Source organism: Tachysurus fulvidraco, chromosome 8, assembly GCF_022655615.1.
Source record: "Tachysurus fulvidraco isolate hzauxx_2018 chromosome 8, HZAU_PFXX_2.0, whole genome shotgun sequence".
Taxonomy (NCBI): domain Eukaryota; kingdom Metazoa; phylum Chordata; class Actinopteri; order Siluriformes; family Bagridae; genus Tachysurus; species Tachysurus fulvidraco.
In genome coordinates, this window is record NC_062525.1 from 18522556 (window position 1) to 18546336 (window position 23781).

At 41.8% G+C, this 23781-nt stretch overlaps 1 protein-coding gene across 9 annotated transcripts in view; it reads right to left on the minus strand.

The window, feature by feature from the left end:
- The window catches only part of bahcc1b (BAH domain and coiled-coil containing 1b), an 83174-nt gene that overhangs the window by 16578 nt on the left and 42815 nt on the right, over positions 1–23781 (minus strand). For 4 of the 9 annotated variants that reach the window (XM_027140439.2, XM_027140441.2, XM_027140438.2 and 1 more), the window contains 11 exons: positions 16985–17107; positions 14786–16834; positions 14014–14173; positions 13691–13890; positions 13428–13586; positions 10995–11191; positions 9045–9393; positions 6752–7603; positions 3078–3235; positions 2488–2624; positions 2063–2170 (listed from right to left, as the gene is read on the minus strand). In XM_027140439.2, coding sequence (XP_026996240.2) covers positions 2063–2170; positions 2488–2624; positions 3078–3235; positions 6752–7603; positions 9045–9393; positions 10995–11191; positions 13428–13586; positions 13691–13890; positions 14014–14173; positions 14786–16834; positions 16985–17107 — 4492 coding nt within the window. The remainder of the gene's footprint in view (positions 1–2062; positions 2171–2487; positions 2625–3077; positions 3236–6751; positions 7604–9044; positions 9394–10994; positions 11192–13427; positions 13587–13690; positions 13891–14013; positions 14174–14785; positions 16835–16984; positions 17108–23781) is intronic. The other 5 variants (XM_027140449.2, XM_027140444.2, XM_027140442.2 and 2 more) reach the window with 3 other exon arrangements.

Genomic DNA, 23781 nt, shown 5'->3' on the forward strand with positions numbered 1-23781 from the left:
GGCTGCACTTTTTTTTTTTTGCTTGTTTCACTCGTCACTATGGTGGTATAATCAAGTGAATCCTAAAGTTTCATTTAGCTCTGCTTTGGATTCTCAGTATAACATTATAGTAGGATTTGTAAGACTGAGGAACCTGGTCTCACAGCACCCAATCTCTGAAAACCATACAGTTAGTGTATAATGTTGTCCAGCCTGCAGCTTATACAGTGGAAAAGAAAACGTACATGCTCCTAAAACATCCTATTGTTGTCAGTAAGGGATAAAATGAAATATATTTGAACACTTTAATGACAAATATTTTGCCAATTAAAAAAATCAACTCAATCAATCAATTTGAATAGAGAAACTTCAAAATGGTACGTGATATGGTACAGTTTGACAGTGTGTATACCACAAGCAGAGAAATAACGCCGTCTTATTCTAAATTTTGATTTGAATACCTCAGCAATGGAAACATCCTGTTCCCAAAATACATGAGTGATGTCATGTTGAATGTAAATTTTTGCTTAGTATTTTTTTCTTTTATAATGTTTTACAATTATCTATTTGAACTTGAAGTCTGATCAAACAATTTAAACATCATAAAGGACCACATTTGGCCTACGGGCTGGTTGTTCACTAGGTCTGACATCTGAAAGGATTATTTAAGTTAAAAACACGAAGCAATACAAGGAGCTACCTATTGAGTTTTTGGTGTGTGTGTGTGTGTGTGTGTGTGTATGTGTGGGGTAGTGCAGGGGATGACATGCTCAAACTGAAGTCAAATAACATGCTTGATTTTCTCAATGCTAATTCCAGGATAACCTGTTTGCTACTAATGTCTCATATTGACCTTTGACCATATAAGCCACTGTCTGAGAACAGGCAACACAACACTCCACTCCAGAGCAAGAAAGACAGGGATACAGAAAGAAAGAGAAAAAAACAAATAAATAAAGCAAAAATCAGGTAGTTTTAATATAACCAAACTACATTATAAAAACTTGTTAGGATGTTGGATGTGAGAGGGAAAAGCTTCATTTTATTCAGGGCTTAGAAAATACATCAAATCATGTCGGATGTCTGAAAACAGATTGCATTAATGTAATAATTAATCAACTTGGAACCTTTTGAATTACAGAAGTTCAGTGAACCTTTTTTCAGTGTAGTGTTAGTCTCTCCCACATGAACAATGCATAAGCACATGAATAATATATAAACATGTGTTGTTTGTATGTTTACGACAGGAACAATGCATAAAATCACAAACCATAACAGAAAGTCGGTGCTCTGAGGATTTCCGCTACCCTACAGCCTCTTCAAAAAGGTCTTTAGAACTCTGATAAATTCCAGTGGCAAGAAGTTATCATTTGTTTTATTTGGTGGATGACATTATTAATGCCATAGCTAAATGTGGAGTGGGTAAAGCATGTGTAATTAAGCTCCAGCTCTTGTTCTCATTAGTGCTCCACTAATCAGCCTGGTCCATAATAAAAGAGGACTTTTCTTAATCAGGTAGTGTAAACAGGTTTGACCGAGTTTATCAAAACGTCTGCCTGGCATAAACAGAAGGGCATCTCATGAGGTGCTGCACATTCATCACGGTGATAACTTCTTGTTCTGACTTTGTGTCGGCATTTGGATGCCTCGTTTTATCAAATTAATATTGTTGGTGTGTCAGGGGTTAGAAGGAGTCGCAACACTTGTAGATAATCAATGGAAGTTGTAAATATGATTAATGAAGGGCTCTTTGCACTGATTAAGTACTTATTCTTCCTTGTTTAAACCAATACCAGCCCCATTTACTAACACACAATGTGGGATAGTAAGGAACTGTGTCAGGCTGTACACAGTTAACTGCATGAACTGTGTACAGTTACACACACACACACACACACACACACACACACAAAAGATAATGACCACTGCTAGGTTTTAATTCTGCATGCTATACAACGTAAGTGAAAAAAAAAAGTCTTTAAAAGTTGTTTAAGGAATTTAAATGTTCATTTACACACTCACACACTCACTTTCTAGATGGCTTTCACATGCACAGTTTGGGACACAAATGAAAGGAACTCACTTGACCCTCTTGACTGTATCTGTGGGGGCAGCTGGTCCTGGGGTAGGCTTGCGTTTCCGTGGCCTGCCAGGGCCTCGACGAGCTGGGCTTCTTGAGGTATCCTCTTTTCTGTGAATACACAGTTTGTCAATCACTCTAATTCACACTAATGGTGTATAGTGGGTAGCATTAAGCCACCTTAATTGTTGCTGTGGCCAGAGGAGGGGGCTTAAGCAAGCACGCGGGACTTAACCTTCTGGTCAATGGCTTAAGGAGGATGCTGCACATGCTGGGTGGCCTTGGCTTTTGTATTTGCACAGAGAGAAGAATGGCTTGTAAAGTGTACTACAAAGTAAAAGCTTACAAGAATGGGTGTAAGGTGCAGAGAAGGTTTGCATGTTTGTACTTATGTGTATAAATTTATATGTGTGTGGCCCATCACTCACTGGTGGTCATGTTTTCTCTGTAGTTTAGCCAGCTCTTTCTGTTTCTCCTTGTAGCGCCGCTGCAGCTCAGCCAGTTGCATCCTCATCGCAAGCTCCTCACCGTCCAATGTTTCCATTACACTCTTCACCGGACATGCCTGCAAACCCCACCCACACATCCAGCATGGAATCAGTTAATGTGCTGGTCATCAAATCTGACAGCATCTGTGTGCTTATGCAGAACTAGTGATAATAGGCCAATGATAGTTTGACCGAAAAACCAAATTTGATCAGTTCACCACAATCAGGGATAACAAAGAACAAACATATTAGCTAAAATTCTGAACAATGATTAAGAATTACTTTAGCTTTCTAAATTATTTCATCATTGATTTATTTTATACTTGCCCTGACACTGATGTAAGCAGAGACTGTGATGTTCCAGCATGTAATAATGGATTTATTGTTGTACTTTTTATGTATTTTTAACAAAATGAACCAAACAGACGCATCAACAGCAGTCACAGTCAAAGCAGATTAATAACGTGTGAAAAGAACACGTGTAAAGACACATTTTCAGTATTGCTCAGGAACAGATGGAATACTGATACCGGTTCATGTTGTGGTGTCCATTTCCACTTCCTGCGCAGGTTAAGTGTACGACGTAGAGGTTGAAAAGACTCAGTAGTGGTGAGTGGAGGCCCTTCGAGCGCCCGTGCAGCTGCAAGGGTCGCTAGACTCTCTAGGTCAATGAGCAATCTCTCCTCTCCTGCAGGGATAACCAATTATCAGATTTTAAATGAAGTATGGCACAATGTTGCCTTTACATGACGAGACAAATACCGGTGATCAGTGTGTGATAAGTTTATTTCCACTGGCTCCAGCTACATGGAAATATCTGCACTCATTATCCGCTGTCCACTTGAGTTAAACCTGCCTACAGTAATGCAAAACAAAGCTTAATTTATCTTTTGTCATTCTCATACACATACCGTTAGGCAAGTGATGAGGTGGTACTATGCGTCATGCAAACAGAGTTAAACAGAAAAACGTGATAACATGAGTGTGAAAAGAGCAGGCAAGTCATAGTGTATGTACAGCAGAGGGCAAAATAAAGAGCAAACAGGCTCGAAGTACGAAGTTGTATTCTGCCAGCACCTTGTGTCTTTCAGACTCTGAATGAGCGATGATGATAGCTATTAACCAGAGAGATTATCTCTGTACACGAGGCCTAGATGCCAGAAGCCATGTTACACAAAGACAGGAGAGAGCGAGAGAGAGAGAAAGCACGAGAGTTGGAGAGAGAAACGGAGAAAGGGGGGATTTCTCTACATTTATCTCAGTCATTAGGGCAGGCCACACGCTCACAGCAAATGAGCCTTGAATATTCATGACAGCCCAAGCTGGCCTAGGGACACTGAAGAGACTGTGTGTGCATTTTGTGTGTGGCTGTGTGCATGCATGCGTGCGCGTATGTGTGTGTGCCTGCGTGTGTATGCATGCGCGTGTGCGAGTGGGAGCAAAAGAGAGACAGATGCCATACCAACACAAAATAAAACAGAATCATGCTCTACACACTCTAGCAGAGTGAGAGAGTGAAGGCTTGAGAGCAAGAGAAAGAGCATTGAAGGAAAAGAGTGTGAGAGAGAGGCAAGGGAGAAACAGGAAGGGGGAGAAAAGAGGAAGGCAAGCACAGAGGGTGGTGGGAGGCAGGCAATAAGAGGTAAAGTGTTTATTGAGCCATCTATTTATTCTCAAACATGCCCTCATTACTGACATGGAAAGAATCCAATTTCCTCTACAGAGGGGAAAACCCAGGGAAATACACAGACAGTGCACTGGCAGGGTTTATTGTGCGGGTGCAGGAGACGAGCATGGGAGAAATAAGGGACAGAAGGAAAGAAGATGAGGAGAAAGTGAATCAGGTAAAACTGGAAAAACTAGTACTAGAACTACTTAAGAGTTATGATAAACCTTTACAGCTTTGACATGAAAGGATGTGACTCAGAAAGAAAAAAAATAAATAAAAGGGAAGAAAAGCCAAGAAGAGAAGTGAAAATTGTAAAAAAAAAAAAAAAAAGTATATATATAGACTAATTACAAAATGGAAAAAAACAGGGGAAAGGAAAAAAAGAGAAAAGGAATGGTAGGAAAAGAAAACTAAATAAAAAGACAAACAAAAAAGCAAGGAAGCAGAACTGCACTATCAAGTGGAGGTCTTTGGTTTCCCAGGGGTCTTTAGTATCCCATTTGATTGACATCACTATGGCAGTTATAGCACAGTGGTTTTCAAACTGAAATCAATCTACAGTCAGCTTTAATGAGACAAGCTAAAACCCACCATGCCAGCTAGAGCTCCTGCAATCTCACTGGCTGAAGTAGTAGAGTTGAGGAAAAGGAAAGGCTCAAGATCCCAGACAGTACAGACTCTCTTAGTTTGAATATAATATGGGAATGCAATGTGGAAGCAATTTCCCTTAAGTAAAAAAATAATAAAATATAATGAATAATTGGCACTGTTTTGAAATTGTTTTGGGAAACTAACTACAAGGTTGATGTTATTATAACATCGCACAGATAACTAAGTTCTAGAAAAAAAAATGGATGGAATAGAAATAGTTGTGATAAGTTTCCTTATGTTGAGTAATGCAGTATTTGTGAAAGAGAATCGTGAATATTAAGTTACACGACTTCACACTTCACACAAATCAAGTCCATGTTCTCAATAGACACATTTAGAGATCACTACATTATAGGATACTAAAATCCAGACTACACATTTATTATTGATGAAATGTTGTTTATTACTGTTTTGTAATGCATTTATGATTGAAATTACTTCAGGACAGATACTGCATACTCCATGACTCTGTATGATATGTATGTCATCGCTGCCAAGGCAAAAAAAAAAGGAAACTATTGTAACACTGATGAGAAAACATTACCCTGTTCTATAATAACTCAGTGACACCATTCTTTACAGATATTATCATTTAGTCTCAGTATAGTAGTTTGCTGATACAAAAAATATGTACAGAGCTAGTTATGTCACTTTTAATAGACGAGCAAACACACACACACACACACACACACACACACACACACACACACACACACACACACACACACACACACACACACACACACACACACACACACACACACACACGAAGCTGAGTAATAAATGCAATGTATACAGACAGTGTTTTTATGATGTAGTGGAGCCATTTGGGATTTCTTAACTTCTAGAGAATGTTAGTGTAAATAAAAACATCCATTGGCAGGGAAGTGCAAAATGCTCCAAGGAAAAGCAACAAGGCTTTAAAGCAGCTCTCACAACAATGGAGGCTAATTAGGCAACAAAAGCAGTGCAATCCTTAGAGGGAAAAGATCAGCTGCTTTTACCATTTCATCAACTCTTCACAGGGGGAAGGCAAAGGCAGCTGTGGAAAAGCTGGGCCTTTTTCCCCCCATCTAGAATGAGCTTTATAAACGTGATCAAACAGGTTAAAGGCCAGTGGCAGGGGAGCACTCTCCCTCAGGATGACTCAATGGACACGGTCCAATCCACAGAGCCCGGGGGGTTCATATCATTATGGCTGTCTTTTAAGATGGGCTCAATCCCTTTTAAGAAAAGCCTCCCCCAAGCCTTCACTCTGTCTCTCCCATAGGAAGTACAGAAAGCAAGAAGGCTATGGAAGACTTGATCGGCAAAAGGCAAAAGGGTTTGAAGTATTGTGAACATGTATGTAAAGTATGTGTATAAATGTAAACGTGTGTATTGGTGAATGTATTTTATGTCTATCAGGAAGAAAACTGGATGGTCATTGTGTACATGTTTGTGTGTGCCAGTCTTGGAGGTATGTGGGGTGTGTATGTAGGATGTGGGTGGTGGGTGGGGGGACTTGTTATCTTTCCTTCACAGAAAAGACAGAAATCTGGCTGGGCTGAAAAGCGCTTTTGCACACCTCGCCTTGTGAAGAGAAGCAAAACAAAATGAAAGACACAGCCGTTGCCCTCCCCTGCTGCCTATATCACAGTGCTACAAGACTGCGCATGCAAAGCACTGATGAGAATTAAATTGTGTGTACAACTGAGGTGAGCGTGTATGTGAGGCAGATTTTGCTGCTCTGATCAAAGAGGGGAAAAAATAACACAGCCACTCTGTTGCTGCACTACCTGCCTTCCAAAATCAAGGCAAATCAATTTTCGGTCTGGATTAACAGACATCTGATATGCATGTGATTGCAGACTGTATTTTAAATATGCATGTTAGTTTGGGTACCTGCACTCTCTATGCTTTTCTTCTCCTGATGCCATCTCTCCAGCTCAGCAAGCTCACTCAAAAGCGCCATGCCATTTTGAGGGGGTGCTATACAAGCAGGCACTGCCACTGGGGCAGCCATCTGGGCATCTCTTGTGGCACAGAGAGCCGCTGCAATCAGAAGCTCCAGACTCCAGATGCAGGATCCAGGATACTGGTTACCAAGAACAGAAAGCTCAGAGCAGGGAGAGGATGTTGATGGATCCTGAGTGAGCTCCAGATCCACAGATGTACTGGGTGAAATACAGTTTTTGTCAGTCCTCTCCTGGACATCCTTAGCTGGCTCCACAGAATAGATCTCCTGAGAAGCAGCAGGTGAATCCTGGACAGGATTCACAATATCTTCTTCCTGAGTTTTGAACTCCTCTGCTTGGTCCTTGACCTCTAGAAAACTGGGCTGCTCAGAGGTGATGGTAATAGATGGTTCTATTTGTGAGATTTCCTCTGCTGGTGAAACATTCGGGCAGGGGCATTTGGAGGGGTGTTGACATACCGGTGGAGAGGGAGAGGTAGGAGGGCAGGTAATACCCTTCTGTTCTTCATCCAGCACTTCCTTTGTTGTCATCACCCTATTTCCCTCTTGGACATCCTCCACTTGGGGTTCGAGCTGGGCAGTTGAAGTAGAGGATTCTGCTTCCTGGCACACAGCCTTCTCCCCCATTGTAGAAAGTGGGAGGGGCTGTGGTGCTGGTTCAGCAGGTTCTGCTTGCTCTGCCTCCAGGTCAGCATGTTCAGCTAACTGGACTTCTTGTGGAGATGGACCGGCTTTGTAACCAATTGCAATGGCAGGATAAGTATAGCCTGGTGGAAGATCTGGTGGGAAGTGTATATAAGGAAAAAAATCATTAGCTGGTTAAAATATCCTCTGGCTAAGCTCAGTTTGCAAATAAGACATTTCAATTATAACTTACAGGAACAAGATAAGCTCCTCCTGCCACAGCGCTTTACTGTTCATTTGTTATAGTGTGACCTTACCAGTTAAAATACATGGATCAAATCCTAAAGCATGGTGTGCAGGTGATGGATATGATGTACATTTCTTTTCCATTGACAGTGTGCACCATTCAGAGACTGTGTTACATTCATCTATTACCACTCACACACATAATGGAGCCTGCACCATAAAGAGTATGGTGGGCAGGCATGATCAAAATTTCCATGAATACTGAATTATGTTCAAGGGTGTTATGGATGCAGTGTGTGCATGTTTGTGTGCGAGAGATTGCACACAGACGTGTTTGCATATAATTTAGTCACTGAGTGAGCATGTATATTCATCTCATTTGGGGTGAGAGTAAAAATGATTGTGTGAGTAGCAGTGCGTATATGTATGTTTATGCAGTGCATACTTTTGTGTGCATAGGTGTGAGTTTGTGTGTGTGTAAGAGAGAGAGAGAGAGAGAGAGAGAGAGAGAGAGAGAGAGAGAGAGAGAGAGAGAGAGAGCGCAAGAGAGCTGCAGCATAGCAGGGTATATTGATGACAGCATGGTGTCTGGATGTGATTGCAGAGCTAGCCCTGTCACCCCAGCACTGGGTTATTGATGGTATCCATCCGCCCTTCCTGACAAAGTAGACAGATGAATTTGTATCCTTCCGCCAGCCAGGCCTCAAGGACCCCTGAAGGATAAGAGAGCCCCTGTCTACCATCATCCGAGCCTCCTTTCCTTTGCACTGTCTCTTAGAATATTCTCAAATCTATTCTTTCTTATACACCTAAATATGTTAAAGATGTGCATGTATAAACAAATAAAGGACACACAAAAAAATGGATAAAAAAGGAGGAAAGGAAACTCTCCTTTTTTTGTAATATAAACTGATGGTCACTCATCAGTAATCAAAGAGCTATGTGGTTCTTCAAAGGCTCTATCTTTTTTTATCTTCAGCTTTGTATGTTTCTCCCCAGACTGACTGTCCTTGAGAGGCAGACCAAAGTCTCCCCTCCGTATCTCTCTTACGCTCTATTTTTCGGCCTGGAGCCATGGAGCTAGTAAGACCTTAACCTTGAGAATGGTAATGCAATGTTCCTTTTTCTTCTCATCTGCATGTGGTTATTTCCCTTTAGAAGTTTAAATGTTGAATGAAAATTTTTACCCTTTGAACCGGCATAAACTAACTTCTTTACAACCAGAAGTAGCTAAATATTGTACATAAACACAAGCAAGGAATTTTTCAGAAACAAGATAAAGCCAGTAAAGGACACAATACAACACAATGCTAGCATACCAGAACCTGTAATCATGGTTACTTCACTGACCAGGCTCCAGAGAGTGTGGGTAGTCCTGCGGCGGCTGACCCTCTCCTCTCTTGTCTTGGGACTCAGCTTCTTTGGTAAAATGAGGGGTAGGATGGGGGCTGAGGGCAGGAGAGCGTGGTGCTGCTACAGCTGGGCTTGGCTCGGGGCAGGGAGTGCACGGAGTGCTCTTAGGATGGGGCCGTGGGGCTGGTGAGTGACAGCAGGGTGAAAGACGAGAAGCACATCCCCCTGGAGAGGAGGAGGAGCAACTTTTACTGGATGAAAGGTAGGAGAAGGGTTTTGTTGATTTCAGGGTGCGAATCTCAGGAGAACCATCATCCAGGTCAATAGGGGGATCCTCAGGTTTCCTCTGTGGATGTGAAAAACAGTAAGATCACAATAATTCCTTCAAATCATTCAAAATATATCTTTTACATAAATTATATCAGTAATTGCATTACTTCTATGGTGAACAGTGGGGCATTTGCTCTTATGTACGATAAAATCTGACAGTTTAGGTATATTATATTAAAAATGCAAGCAGTAGGATCTCCTGCAACAAAAGTCAATTCAAAGCTTTCAATTCAAATCTTCAATTTTTTTTCCCCAATACTTCCTGTGTCCACCTTGATAATAGTTTGTCACCTCAGCATAGACTACACCATGTTGCACAAATTCCTGCTGCTTTTCTGCCATTCTTCAGAGACAATTCCTTCAATTGCTCTTTGCTGGAGAGGTTGTGCTGCTTACGTTCTCTTCAAAAGACCCCAAAGGTGTTATATTCAGACTTCATACTTGGCCAGGTCATATTTTTCACTTTTTTCTTCTTTAGAAACTCATGTGTGATTTGCACAGTGTTCTTTTGAGCATTATCATTTTAGATTATTACTCTTCTGAAAAAGATTCATCTTCCCTGCCCTAATACTCAAAGTCAGGACTCTGCATTCATTGTTGTAGTCCTGGCCTGGCCACACCCAATATGCTGGACCCCATTTGAGCCAAAAAATTTTACTTGGTCTCATCTGACCAAAGAATGTGCCTCCAATATTCACCTTCATTTTTATGTTCAATATAGTTTTAGTCCGAAAAGCAAGCAAGGGTTTTTTTCTTGGATGCCGTCCAGAGAGTTTGACATTATTTAATGCCATTTGCACAGTATGAGCTGTCACAGAAAAAATTTCAGTGATAACCCCAGTGTAGAAGCACTTGCCCATCTGTATTTAAGAGCTAGATTGTGTAAAAACCCTTCTGTGTCGTCTAAGGATGGCCATTGGTGGTCCTATGACTCTGTGTATACCCCCTGATTACTGCTGCAACTGTCTTCAGCTGATTTTTAGTTCGTCATTAACCTTCCTATGTCCTTTTCCATCATTGTGAATTCATACAATCAGATTTTTCAAATCCTCTGGAAATTCTTTTCCATGTGGGAAAAGAAGACACCACCCATAGGTCCAAAACTGAAGGCACAGGTGTATTCAGTTTTGTTTTAATAAGCACAGGTTTTCTAATGTGATCAATGACCACACGTGTATTCACTTGTGTTTCACTTTGGGGTCTACATTTTCAGTGTACAGTCTGTCTAAAGTATTTAAGTGTTTTTGATTTGTCAAATTAGGTGTAATGAAATTATTGAAAGGTCATACGATTTTGAATCAGTTGTCATGTAAGTGATATCGTACAGTGGTATAGTCACATCTGTTGTATACTGTATATAAAATTTCACCTAATTGCTGCAATATGCTAACACAGTTCCACATAGTTTGCTGTTAAACAATGAAATACAGCCTGAAATCTTGTATGATTACCTTTGGCATTCTGCATTTGGGAGTTCTGCTGCCATCTTAGTACACACAAAATTGCCTTATATCTATTTTGAACCATTTTTCCCTTTTCCAGTTCTTCAAACGATGCTAAAAGCACTTTTTCAGAGTTGTTGCTATAGTACATTTCTGGGCACTTGTATATAAATACCTGAGAATGGGATTGCCTGTGTGCCAACTCCATTGCCTGTGCTGCTCGGTGGTGTTGCTGGTGCTGATGCTGCTGCAGCATATAGAGCTCTTGTTGCCGTAGAAACTGGCGAGAGTAAACTGAAGAATGCTGTATATGAGAAGCAGGCCCCCGAGCCCCATACACTGGGGGCCATAATCCCTGATGCTCCATTACATCTACAGAGAAGGGCAGAGACAGACAGACAGAAGGATAAGTGAGTCTGTGAGAACCATTTTGCACTCATTACCACACACAAACTTACATTCTATTTATACTTTTACATTCTGTACATTTAACACAAAGGTAGATCAAACATTTCATGTTGTCACTCACTTATCTTCACTGTTAATCATTGTTTACCTCTTTAAATTAACCCCATACAATGATCATCAATGAGCTTTCCACACTTGCCTGTTCAACAGTAATCCAGGTCAAAAGAGTTTTAGCCCTGCTTGCTCAAACTGTAACATTAATGTGGCTCTTTGCATGAGGCCATCCTAACCCAAGTTCCACATGGCACACATTTTCACTTTAGCTTATATGGTCTCAAAATATCATTATGGTGAAATAAAGATGGCACACAAACTGTTGAAACTCCGGCCACCTAGGGTGGCAATTCTTTCAAATAAATCTAAATTTATATTGTTGCAAATGCAGGCATCTGCAGTTGGCTTGAAGGGAGAGGTTATCCGAGGACAAAATTGATCAAATTATTGTGTGTATTATAAGACAGAGTAGGAGGGACAAAAAAAACAGCACAGGGAGGGATGTACAACAGCTGTACTTTGTCTGAAGCTTGAGATTGAGCCCAAAAATATTTAAACACAATAGGATTCTTCAACGCATTTTCACATTCTACTTGTTCTTGTCCCCCATTCCTATTCCCTCATTCCCCAGTGTATGGTAGGGCTCTTTGTTGGGCAAGATTACTGGGACAGGGGTAATGTTTCCCTGGGGAAAGGTCCAGTGGGTGCATTTCCACTCTCGGAAGTGGCTCCTGCCGAGCGCTGAAGGAAAGTGCTGCGCCGAAGAGCAGAGAGCTAATTAAATTTCACAGACTGAGAAGGGAAGTAGGATCGCACACAGCACTGAGCAGATCACTACAGCACAGCACACAGGCACACAGCACATAACGGCCATGGTCAAATGAAAGTGCTGCAAACAGCTATGTGAGCAGGTGTGGCCAACGTTAAATGAATCCGCCACGAGCTTGCTCTACACAGTAATGTGAACTGCTAGAGAGTGTAAAGAAAAAAATCCCATTAAGATTAAAAAACAAAACAAAACAATGACAACAAAACACTGGCTTAACAACTGCATAGCTCTCAAAAGGGCACAGCGAAAACTTTGGTCTAGACAAGCTTACTGTAAAAACAGTAGATCTACTTTCTCTATGTTTATTCAGTGGAATCACCCCCCCCCCCCAGAACATGTCCGACTACATGCCGTACTATACATAGATAAAATTCTGACATGCCTCACATTGTTCAGTAAATTATACATGTATTTGCACTGCATTATTTGCATGACACAGTATTAAACATAAACATACACACCATTTAGAATAAAATCTAATTTTATAGCTCTTCTGTGCATTTACACTTTATAGCACCTTTAATAAAAAGTTGGTGGACTATGCCAGTTCCTGCTTAAAACAATTTAGTAGGGGATACCAGGGACATTTTTATTGGAATAACCAATTTGTTATATTATAAACTTCAATCTGTCAACTGCTGAAACAATGTATTTAAGTGGTTTTATGAAATATGTACAGGTTGCAAAATTGATTTTAATACAGTCTCTCCACTGTTACAGGGACGGTTGTAACGCATGTCATCTCATTTGAGCTAGCTTGACTGCTAGTTTGACACTTGTTAGCCATTTATATTTTTAGCTTACAAAATAGTAATTCTAATAATACATGTTTGAATTCATTGACATTTGATCCTATAACAGCATCCAAAAAAGGTATATCAGAAAGAAAAGTTTTTTTTTTTTACCTCAAAAACAATCTTTTGTACAGTAGATCTTTTTCAAATGTGGCTCCCTGTATGTCAAAAATGGAGGGAAACTAACTGTAGCACAGTGAGGTTACACTCTAGTTTGTTTCTGATCGGAGGAATTCAAGGTGGTACAACCGTCCCCTGTTACAACTGTCCCTGGTCTCCTCTAATCTATTTGGTCTATTTTCATATTTCCGTTTTTGAACATGCAAATAATGCCATTCTCCTTAACGTGATAAGTTGCATGCATCAGTAAATCGTTTTTTACAGTGATATCAAAATCAGAGTTGTAATCTGGGAAAAGAAACAGCTTCTGATCCTGACAAGAAAAATTAAACTCAAAAAGCTAGTTACTGAGTTAAAGACCACAGAAAGCATCCACAAAATATATTGAATCTTGCCAGTGTACCTAGATGATGCGCAGCAGGGTGGGCAGCTGGCTCAGTAGGTAGAACTACCAGGGCAGGAGTGGGGTCCTGTGGAAGGGGGAGGACAGGCTGAAGGGGGCTGGGCATGGCTGCAGAGAAGCCTGGGGGCAGGTTCTGGTGCAGAGTAGCATGACTCAGACCTGATATCCAACCAGAACAAGTTAAAATATCATTAATACTAATACTATTCATACTAACACTAATAACTATACAGAATTCTATTAGAATAGAAAAGAAAGTCTACCATATTGCATACCATACGTATGTCCAATCCAAAGGGAGGGACTTCCTGTCCGAGGCATCCAGTGATGAGCTGGGTGAGTATGTACAGATGGATCTGCTCCTAATTGGCCCCCGCCTGGCATGATGAGGTGAGAGGTCAAGTCTCCATGGCAACTGCTGGAAGGGTGGATCCTGGCAAACTCAACTAAGTCCTTGTTGTCCCTGAAGCAAGTTTATGAGAATAAAAAGAATGACATCTTGTATATTAATGTTTGGTCCTTTTTTAAGACACGGACAATTATTGTGGTAAATATAAATTAAGAAATAAAGCATAAATAATCATACCTGAGCAGTAGATCTCTTTCTCTGTCCAGCGGAGGCAGAGACAGTTGCTCCTCAGATATACTTTTCCTTTCCTCCTCCACCTCCCTTTCTACTGGGTATACAGTGCGTCCAACACCTGCCATAGAAGGATGATTCAGCAATACAAACTGGAAACCCAGCACTGTCAACACATATGGACCAAGTATTCTGTCAAACCCTATGTAAAACACCAATCTTGCACAGTGCAACAAAATATTTGGAATAGTGACTTGACGAAAACTGTATTTAAGTAAGTAGGACTGAAAGACAACACTTACATAAAATGTGGTTGACCTGAGCACAGTAAACAATTTGTCAACCAAACTCAAACTGGCGCTAAAATGACTAAAACACCCAATCTGGCATGTTAAACTTCTGAAATGTCAGGACCAATTTGCACATATTACGTGATTTAACAACCAAAAATGACTAATTGGAGAGCGTTCCTGTAATCACACATTTAGATATTCACATGTGTGGTTTCCAAACGTTTGCAGCTATCACTGCTAAACTGGAAAATGATGCCTGTCTTGTTATCTCAAATGGACACACATACGCATAGCACACAGACTCACATAGACATACACATACACACACACACACACACATACACACACACACACACACACACACACACACACACACACACACACACACACACACACACACACACACACACACACACACACACACACACACACACACACACACACACACACACACACACACTCTGAGCCTCCTGCTGGTGGCTTACCCTTCATGCTGGGCAGCACTCTGCCGTGGCGGCTGTGGGTGGCAGGCCTGTCTGGTGGGCGGCACAGAGGCTCTCTCTGCCTGGCGACTGCCACAGCAATACCCACAGGGGGCTGTCTCACTTCCCCCTCCCCCTCACCGGAATCACGGCCTGCCCTCTCTGTGCGCTCACTCTCCCCTGAGGAAGAGGCCCTCCTTGAAGGCAAAGTTTGCTTGCCCTCCCGATAGGCACAGCTTGCACCCCCTCGATTTTTCTCACTTCTGTCATTCTTGTCTCCATTCACTGTTCCTTGCTTCAGGCTACCCAGGCCCCCAAATGGACTCTTCTGGGAAAGCAGGTGAGGCTGCTGGTTGCTGTACTTCATCAGGCTTTTCATGGCACTGTTCTCTGGATCATGAGAGCCTACTGAGGGCTTCTGGTGTGCAGGGAAATGAGGATGCAGATCCTGGTCCCCTGTACCAAAATGGTCACATGCTTTGCGTCGCTCATTGTCTTGTTGAGACTGCTGCCCTTGCACTTCCCAAGAAGAACCCGCCTGATGCCCATTGTTCACTTGTGCTGTAACATCCACATCTTGTTTTCTTCTGTCTCGAAAAATGCTGCTTGGACCCAGATCTGGATCCTGACCTTGAATTCCAGTCTTGCTGTTTGGCTGATGATGGTGTACCCTAGCAATCCTCTGGCTGTCCCGCAGGAGTGCACACCCACTTTCATTATTGGGCTTGCTTTCAGATGGAATTCTATGTGGGGAATGTAAGTGTGAACAGTCCCGGAAAGGTGGGGTGCTGGCATAAGAGCTGCTTTTAGCCTGGCAGCCATCTTTGGCTCCCTGGGGCAAGGAGGGTTGATAAGCATCTGTCTCTGAGGAATTCTCAGCAGCCTCTGAGCTATAGGAGTGGTTTAGGAGATTGGAATGTCGCTGGTGACCATGACCATGTTGTGCCTGCTGTGGTAAATGTGAATGGGAGCCTAGAGACCAGTCTTGACCCTTGTCTCCCTTACTGTAGACATCCTGCTGCTGTTGATGTGAAGACTTTTTATGGCAGCTACCAGGAGTTGAATGGGGAGGTGCAGGAGGAGGAGGAGCAGGAGCTATTCTGCCTCCATTACTACTCTTTTCTGAAGCTCTGGCCTTACCCATTTCCTCTCCTCCAACTTCATCAACCATCCCTTTTAGACCCTGACATGGTGGGTTACCTAGCTGAAATGGCCCACTGCCCTTATCACCCAGAGGTCCCACAGAGGGCACAAATGTAGGCCCTATGACTTTGCGATCCCTGCCTGCTCCAGGAGCTAAACTTTTATCCTGAGCAGAAGACATGGTTAGCGGAGCAGGGGGGCAATATAGGTCTGGATGTGGATGATGGGGGTGGTGATGGTGGGGGTGAATTGGGTGCGGCCAGGATCCTCCAACAGCTGAGCCCAGGCTAAGGGGAGGAGGCATAGCATATGGTACTGTATGGGTATGGCCTAGCATTGCACTATGGCGAAGGCATTCTGATGAAGGCTCACTGATTCGCATCTCACCACTCACCTCTTTGCAACAGATATTACCTCCACCTCCTTTTGGACCAGTTCCTAAACTCAAGGCCCCTGGCCCAACACAACTAGGGAGGGCGGAACCCCTGACTGCTGTCCCTGTATGAGGGCCATTATGGGTCTTGGAAGAAAGCAGGCAGGTGCTCAGGTGCTTTGGGTCATCTTTGTGTCTGGGGTTTTCTTCTGGCCCTAAATGGTGGAGCTGAGAATGATGGTGAGGATGGAGGTGTTGGTGATGGTGAGGGTGAGGAGCTGGTGAAGGTGGGTCATGGTGCTGACGGTCTTTTACCTCATGTTTGTTTTTCTCCTTGTCTTTTCCTGCAACTGTTATAATCCGCTCTCCTATATCTAACTCTTTAGAGCTTTTCTGGGTGAGCCCACCTCCCCCAGGGTCCCGTTCCCGACTACAAGAGCCCAAAGGGTGGCTAGGCACAGTTCGAGTCAGTGAGGGTAAGTTGTGATTAGTGGAGAGAAGGTGGTGTTGTGATGAGAGGCTTCTGATATAGAAATCTGGGAGAGAAAAATACATTGAGAGAATTAGACAATGAGAGACACCATAAAAAACTTAGGATTATGCTTTTAAGATTTTAAATTATGAACTGACCATATGCCTGTATTAGTGTTAATTGTGGTAAGACAGATGAAATGAGCATCACACACCTTTTGAAGTGTTGTAGAATCGGTGCTGTCCATAGAGAACACTACTGTTTCCATGGTGATCTAAGGGGCTCATGGGTAGAAAGGTGGGGGCCAGACTTCCAGAAAAGCGGGAATACCCTGGGGCTACCAAGAGAGAAACCGAGAAATAGAGAGAGAAAGTGAGAGAGAGAATTGTCAGGAGAGACAAACTAAACCTAAGAGTGACACACTTGGCCTTTTGCTGTGCTGTTGCTGCAGCAGAATGAAGGTCCATGAAGCCCTAGAGCAGGACAGAACCTTTCAAACAGCCCTGATGGGAACATGCAGATTCTGGGTTTCACTTGGCATTCATACGTAAGCCATAAAGTATACATGAGCTGCTGCTGATCATCTCTTATTGTAAATAAGACATTTCTTTTGAAATTTATATGCACAGTGTTTTGATTTCAGCTTCTGTTTCCTTTTCGTTGCAGCTGCTGTGTAACGGGATCAAGGACAGCAGCTAAGCAGTTTGACAGTTCATGTTAAGAAAAGAACAATTATTAATGATATAGTGAGTGTTGCTTTTGTTTTATCTTAACAGATGATCATGCTTTTGGTGTGAGAACCTTTAAAATGCAAATCTCCTCTGCTGATCTACTATGTTTTGTATACAGAACTTTTGCAACCCTTTAACGGCTAAATTGTCGGTTGTTTGCTTTCTCATATTTTTTTTGGCTTGTTATGGTTTATCTCTTAGTACTTATTCAGTGCATGGTAAACAAGCCACACACTCCTATACACAAATAGTCATAGAGTTAAAAAAAAACAAAAAAACTTGTCTTTCAAGCAGCTGGTCTGTGCACTTCCCATGGTTTCAGAGAAAGGTAAACAGCATTTTGCTATACTCCAAGGTCAGATCTGTATCCTGGGACAGTGGAGGCCACAGCACAAGACATAGGGAATGTAAGCTGAAAATAAGCAGACAGCTGACTTGCAGACCCTGAGCACAGATCAACGCCAAGGAACCAAAAGCCACACAAAGACTGGCCCAAACATACAGATCACAACAGGCATTAAATTGGAACGTGATCAGGTTGATTATCTATTTATGTTTCTTATTATATATTATACATAGTTTATAGCTTTCCATGTGTAATGGAACTCTTTAATATTAATACATGCAAATACATTCTAGAATTTCTGAACATTTCTCTTCACATTTAAAGAGAATAGTTCCGATTTTAGCCTCTCTAAGCAAACTAAACAGCAGTCTATAAAGCTCATCCTCAACACTCCACACAGTCACTGTCCTCAATATCAGTCAATGTTTAGTCCAAATGCATGCACGGTTACATAAAAGCAGCTCTGAACTGAGCTAATTTTCATGACTCAAGAATTGTACCTATAATGCTGCATCCAACTTTCATATGAAGCAAAAAAGAATATTAACCCAGAATAAGAGAAATATGGAATACACACAAGCTTAATGTGTATACAGGGTTCAGACAATCACAAAGGAACATACCATACATGCTTTTCTCCCAGAGAGCTATTTGTTTGTGTGTGTGTGTGTGTGTGTGTGTGTGTGTGTTTGGGGGACAGGGTTTAGATGGGGGGGTATGCATTAAGAGAAAATGAGAGGGTGTAAAACATGCTGTAGAACAAGAAGTGGTCATGTATGCGAGGAAGCTGTAGTGAGATAGTGTCTGAGAGGGAAAGTCTGTGTGTATGTGTGTGTGTGTGTGTGTGTGTGTGCACAAAACAGAGAGTGAGAGAGATTCCCCTCTGCCTCTCTGCCTCTCCTACTAATTGACAGCCAAGGAGCGTTTTGCTGACAGTGACATCACAGGGGAGTCCAGATGGTTAATATGAGGCCTTCTGGCTGCACCTGTTTCCTACTGCCACTGAATTTCAATTTCCACCATCCAGAGTAGGATGACAGCAGCATAGTCAATTGTAAACAGGTGCGTGTCTGCATAGGTGTGCTTGTGTGTGTTTAAAGAGGCAGAATTTGTGTGCCTACAAAGGAGATGAAGTATCAAGTTTAAAGAGTACATGCATTCCAATATACTGTAGTGCCTTCCGTTTAAGACATTTAAAAAGGAGGAGCGGAAACCCTCATCATTTCTCCTTTCCACCAATTAATTTAAATGCTAACAATTAGATGTGAGCTCCATGGCAGTCCAAAAGCAATCAGCCTCTAATGATGTGCAATAAAACCCAGTGAGCCTCCACCAGACCGCTACAGTCTATTACAGAGCAGAGAGGAGCCCACTCCATACGAAGCCCTCAGAGACCACACACACACATTCGGTCTGTCTGTCTATCGGTCGTTCTCTCTCTCTCTCTCTCTCTCTCTCTCTCTCTCTCTCTCTCTCTCTCTCTCACACACACACACACACACACAAGTGCAACACAGATGACAGGAAGAAAAAGCAAGCCACATAATTAGTTAGTAGTAGGAAAATCTGCAATCCATTCAGTTATTTAAATAATAGAATAATATCTACAATAAGCAGACCATACATCTTTTTACCGACTTAAGAGCAAAATGAAGCATAGGTTTCAGAAGGACTGGCTGCTGGGTGTGATGAGTAAAGTTGAACAGACAAAAGAGACAGAGACTATCCATATCACCACCAGGAGACATACAAGCCCATCTACATGTTTTATAGTGGACATTTCACCTTTACTGTGAAAAAAAGAACAAATGACTGCCGTTTTCCTTTCTCCATCCACTGTTTAACTGTCTCCTACTCGTCTGATGGTTCTCTCATGGGAGTGTTGTGTGCTTCAGTATTACATACTGCTCTACTGGTCATACCACACACACATACGGACTCACAATGGTGAATAGTACAAGGACAAAAAAGGTATCACATTGTATAAATGGATATTATGTTAAAGTTAGAACAGAAGTCAATTTCAGGTTTTGTTTGCAGTTGAATTTAACACCAGTATCTAATTGAGAGGACTTTTAACCTGATGTGCCAAACATATATATAGTTCTGGAAGGCTGATAACCCAATGTGTGTGTATTTCTAAAGCTAGAGAATATATGAATATATGAGAATAAATTCTATGCCCAATAAGATATTTCAAAATTTTATGGCATTAGTTCATCAGCTATGGTTATATTGTAAACAGAAAAATACATCAACAGGTCTGATCCCACACCAGAGCTACTGTAGCATAAAATGCTGGTTATGATAGAAAGGTTTCAGGACACAGTGCATTGCAGCTTGCTGCATATGGAGCTGTGTAACCGCAGACTGGACAGAGTGCCCATGTTGACCCCTGTCCAATGTCCAATAGCGCTCCAATGGTTTGATGAACCATGATTTCTTTTACACATTTAGATTGCCAGGTGCCATATACACCACAGAACACTGCGGTTGTGTACTGACATAGATTTCTTGTTATCTTGCAGTAGCCTATCTCAAAATACACTTACAATGTGTAAGGGATAATTAACAGATGTCTTTGCATGGCCAGGAGCCCAACAAAGCAAAACTAGTTGTGGTCTCAAAGGATGAGGGATGACATTACATTCTCTAGTCAATCAGAGAAAAATAAATCAACTGTGCTTGTCTCAGAGCTCATGGATGTGGATAAAGACAGTTAGCACTTTGCGCATAAGGCAGCATGAACTGCAGATTAAAACAATTTCACTGTCTGGCTTTATGTTTCTTTAAGGAATCATGTGTTAGCCTTCAACCTCAAAGAAAAAAAAAACAAACTGCAGACAACGCAGGGCATATCATTATATCAGCATAATTTTTCTTTATACACCGAGTACAATATACTGTATACTATAACAATATAAAACAAGGGCAAGTTATGAAGTCGGATGTAACACACTCATAGAGAAAAGGTAAGAGTGAGACAGGATGGGAGGGGGAGTGGCAGACAGCACAACCTGCCCATTTCACCTTTTAACTGAGGAATAAAGGACTGAGGAAGGCAGACATAAAAGTGTGGCAGAAAGAAGATATAATGAGGAAAACGAAGTAGGTTGGTTAACAGGGTAGGACACGGATACAGCTGAGAAGCGGAGACTAATCAGAAAATAGTTGAAAGAAACACAGCACTGCATAAATGAACAGCGGTATAGTAGTGAAATTATGTAGTGGAAACAAGGAAACAGAGAAAAATAATGAAAAGAAGATTAAGGAGGGGTAAGGGGCAAATATGAAGAGAGGGAGAGTAAACATAGGTGAGAAATGTCCCTTAGTGAGAGAAGTAGAGATAAGATGGTGAGAGAATGAGAAATGGTTTGAGAGAGAGAGAGAAAGAGAGAGAAAGAGAGAGAACAGAGTAGCAGACCGTTGTTGGCTTAGGGCCAGACATTGGAATTAAGCCAGCTGGCACCGTGCCAATTGGGGCTTCCAGGCTTCAATCCCTAAAAACAATCATTTGGACAGTGCGTGTGTGTTTGTACAAATAGGTGAACATGCGTTTGAAAGAGCCTGCATGTGCTAGGGTGAGCGATTAGCTAACTATTATATTCACATCTATTATGGAATACACAAACTCTCCTTCTCTCACTCACTCACGCTCACTCACACACACACACATATACACACACACACACTCACTCTCTCTGCTCCGTGCCAAGTGTTGCTTCCTCCACCAGCTGGGACATCAAAGTTGATCCCCCTCTGCAGCTCTGAGCCAGTGTGCTCTCTCTCTCTCTCTCTCTCTCTCTCTCTCTCTGTCTCTCATTCTCTGACTTTTCACATTCTTTCTCAGCTCACTTACACTCACTCTGTAAGCATCACGCACACACACACACACACACACACACACACACACACACACACACACACACACACACACCATGTTATTCTGTAATTCAGACACACACAGCTACCATCATTTTAAATTTTACTAAAGTGCAACATTAATAGTGTAAAATGAATAATGAACTGACAAATTCTGCTCTATGAAACCAAAATGTTCTCACAACAATAACAGTTCAATTTTGAAACTGTGGGGAAATGTGGCTAATACCTGTAAGGAAAAGTGGTCTTTCTTCTCAAAAAACAGGTGTCCTATTCACTCTTAACACAGACACAAACATACAAGCTCCCCAACAAACACTTTCTTGAAAATACTTTAAGAAAAAACAACAAAGTGGCTTGAAAAGAAGCATTATAAACAAGACAATTAAGTAAAGAGGGATTGTATGAACAACGTACATGATTTACACTACAAAAATCTAGTGTAAATTTATGAACAGGGCTATGCGATATGAAAATATTATATCAATATTGCAATAGTTTAAAATAAGCTGTTACCCGAGCAGTGTGGGTATCATTTTCATAACAATGACTGACTCCATTGTTACTCACAGTAAAAGCAGCTATATAGTAGTTTCGTATCACCCTCACTTCCACAATAGTATATCAGTCTCATGGATACTGGAATCAGTGGCATCAGTTTATTGAAGCCAATATTCAGACACTCACAGTTGGTCTGTTTTTATGAGATGATGCAGACATAGCATTCTCACACACACCTGACCAGGAGAGATAAAGCTTTTGGCAAGACCACCTGCCCCACCGCAAACGGTTCCCAGCCAAAAGCAGAGCTGAGGGGCCAGAAGAGAGAGGAAACCGTCCATGAGCATGTAGACACACACATGTACCCACAAATATACATACACACACACACACACACACACACATGCACATATGTGCACATGCACACACACACACAACCACAGCACCGGAAGACAGCTGCTCACCCAACGTTATTCATTTAAAACCGCAAGCACACACAGACTCAAAGAAACAAATACACACACACATACCAAAGTGTGTCACTGCTGGTTGTCTAGGTAGGAAGTGTGCCGTTGGAGGTGGGTTTAACCGTAAGGGTCATGACATGTTGGGCCTAGACTGGGGAAATCCCTTAAAACCCACCAAGACCTGTTAGCATTCAGATCATGCTGAACTTTATTACAATACTTAAGCTTGCTAACAGAGTGCCAGCAAACTGTGGCTTCAGTTATGTACAAAAACAAAATGTACAGAAATAAATGTCCAGGCAGTGGTATACCAGTGAAGCCGGAGATCTCTCACAAAGCCATGTTGTGAGGCAATTTATCTCAGTATAAATATTATATTATGTACGAGAAGTAATAATCACATATGACTTATGCCATACAGAGTGCATGACCATACAGAAGCATCAAACAGCATAAAACCAGCAGAGACATGTACACTACACAGACACGCTCATTCCGACAGACATATATTTAAACAATAACACTCTAAAGCAGCTCCATCTGTCCCTTTCTCCACAGGGGTTCCTGTGCATCAAATAAAATTCAAATCAGAATTAAAATCAGTCTCTCCCTCTCTACTTGCCTTCCCTCTCTTAACCGTCTTTCTCCTGTTGCCCCCTACCTCCACACACATGCACATACACCGCATGTCCTTGCAGGTCAGGTAGGTCTTTGCATTGTCAGTAGAAATGCAGTTGTCTCTGAGGGGGAGCAGAGCTGGGTAATTGTTTGGCTCATTTCGATGACATGCTCTTTATGCAAATTGTGTGTGTGTGTGTGTGTGTGTGTGTGTGTGTGTGTGTGTGTGTGTGCGCGGGTGGGTGGTGGGGGTGGGGTAAATATGCTGCAGACCAGGAGAGACTAGACATGGAGTGTTACCAGGGGGAAATGGAGCCATCCAATCAACTGCTCCAAGGGTCTAAATGCAATTAAAGCCTGATTCCAGTAATGACCTCTATCAACATAATAGGGGCATCTACATCATTACAGACACATTCTATTATCGTTATTATTACAATTATCATTATTGTTGTTATTATTGTTA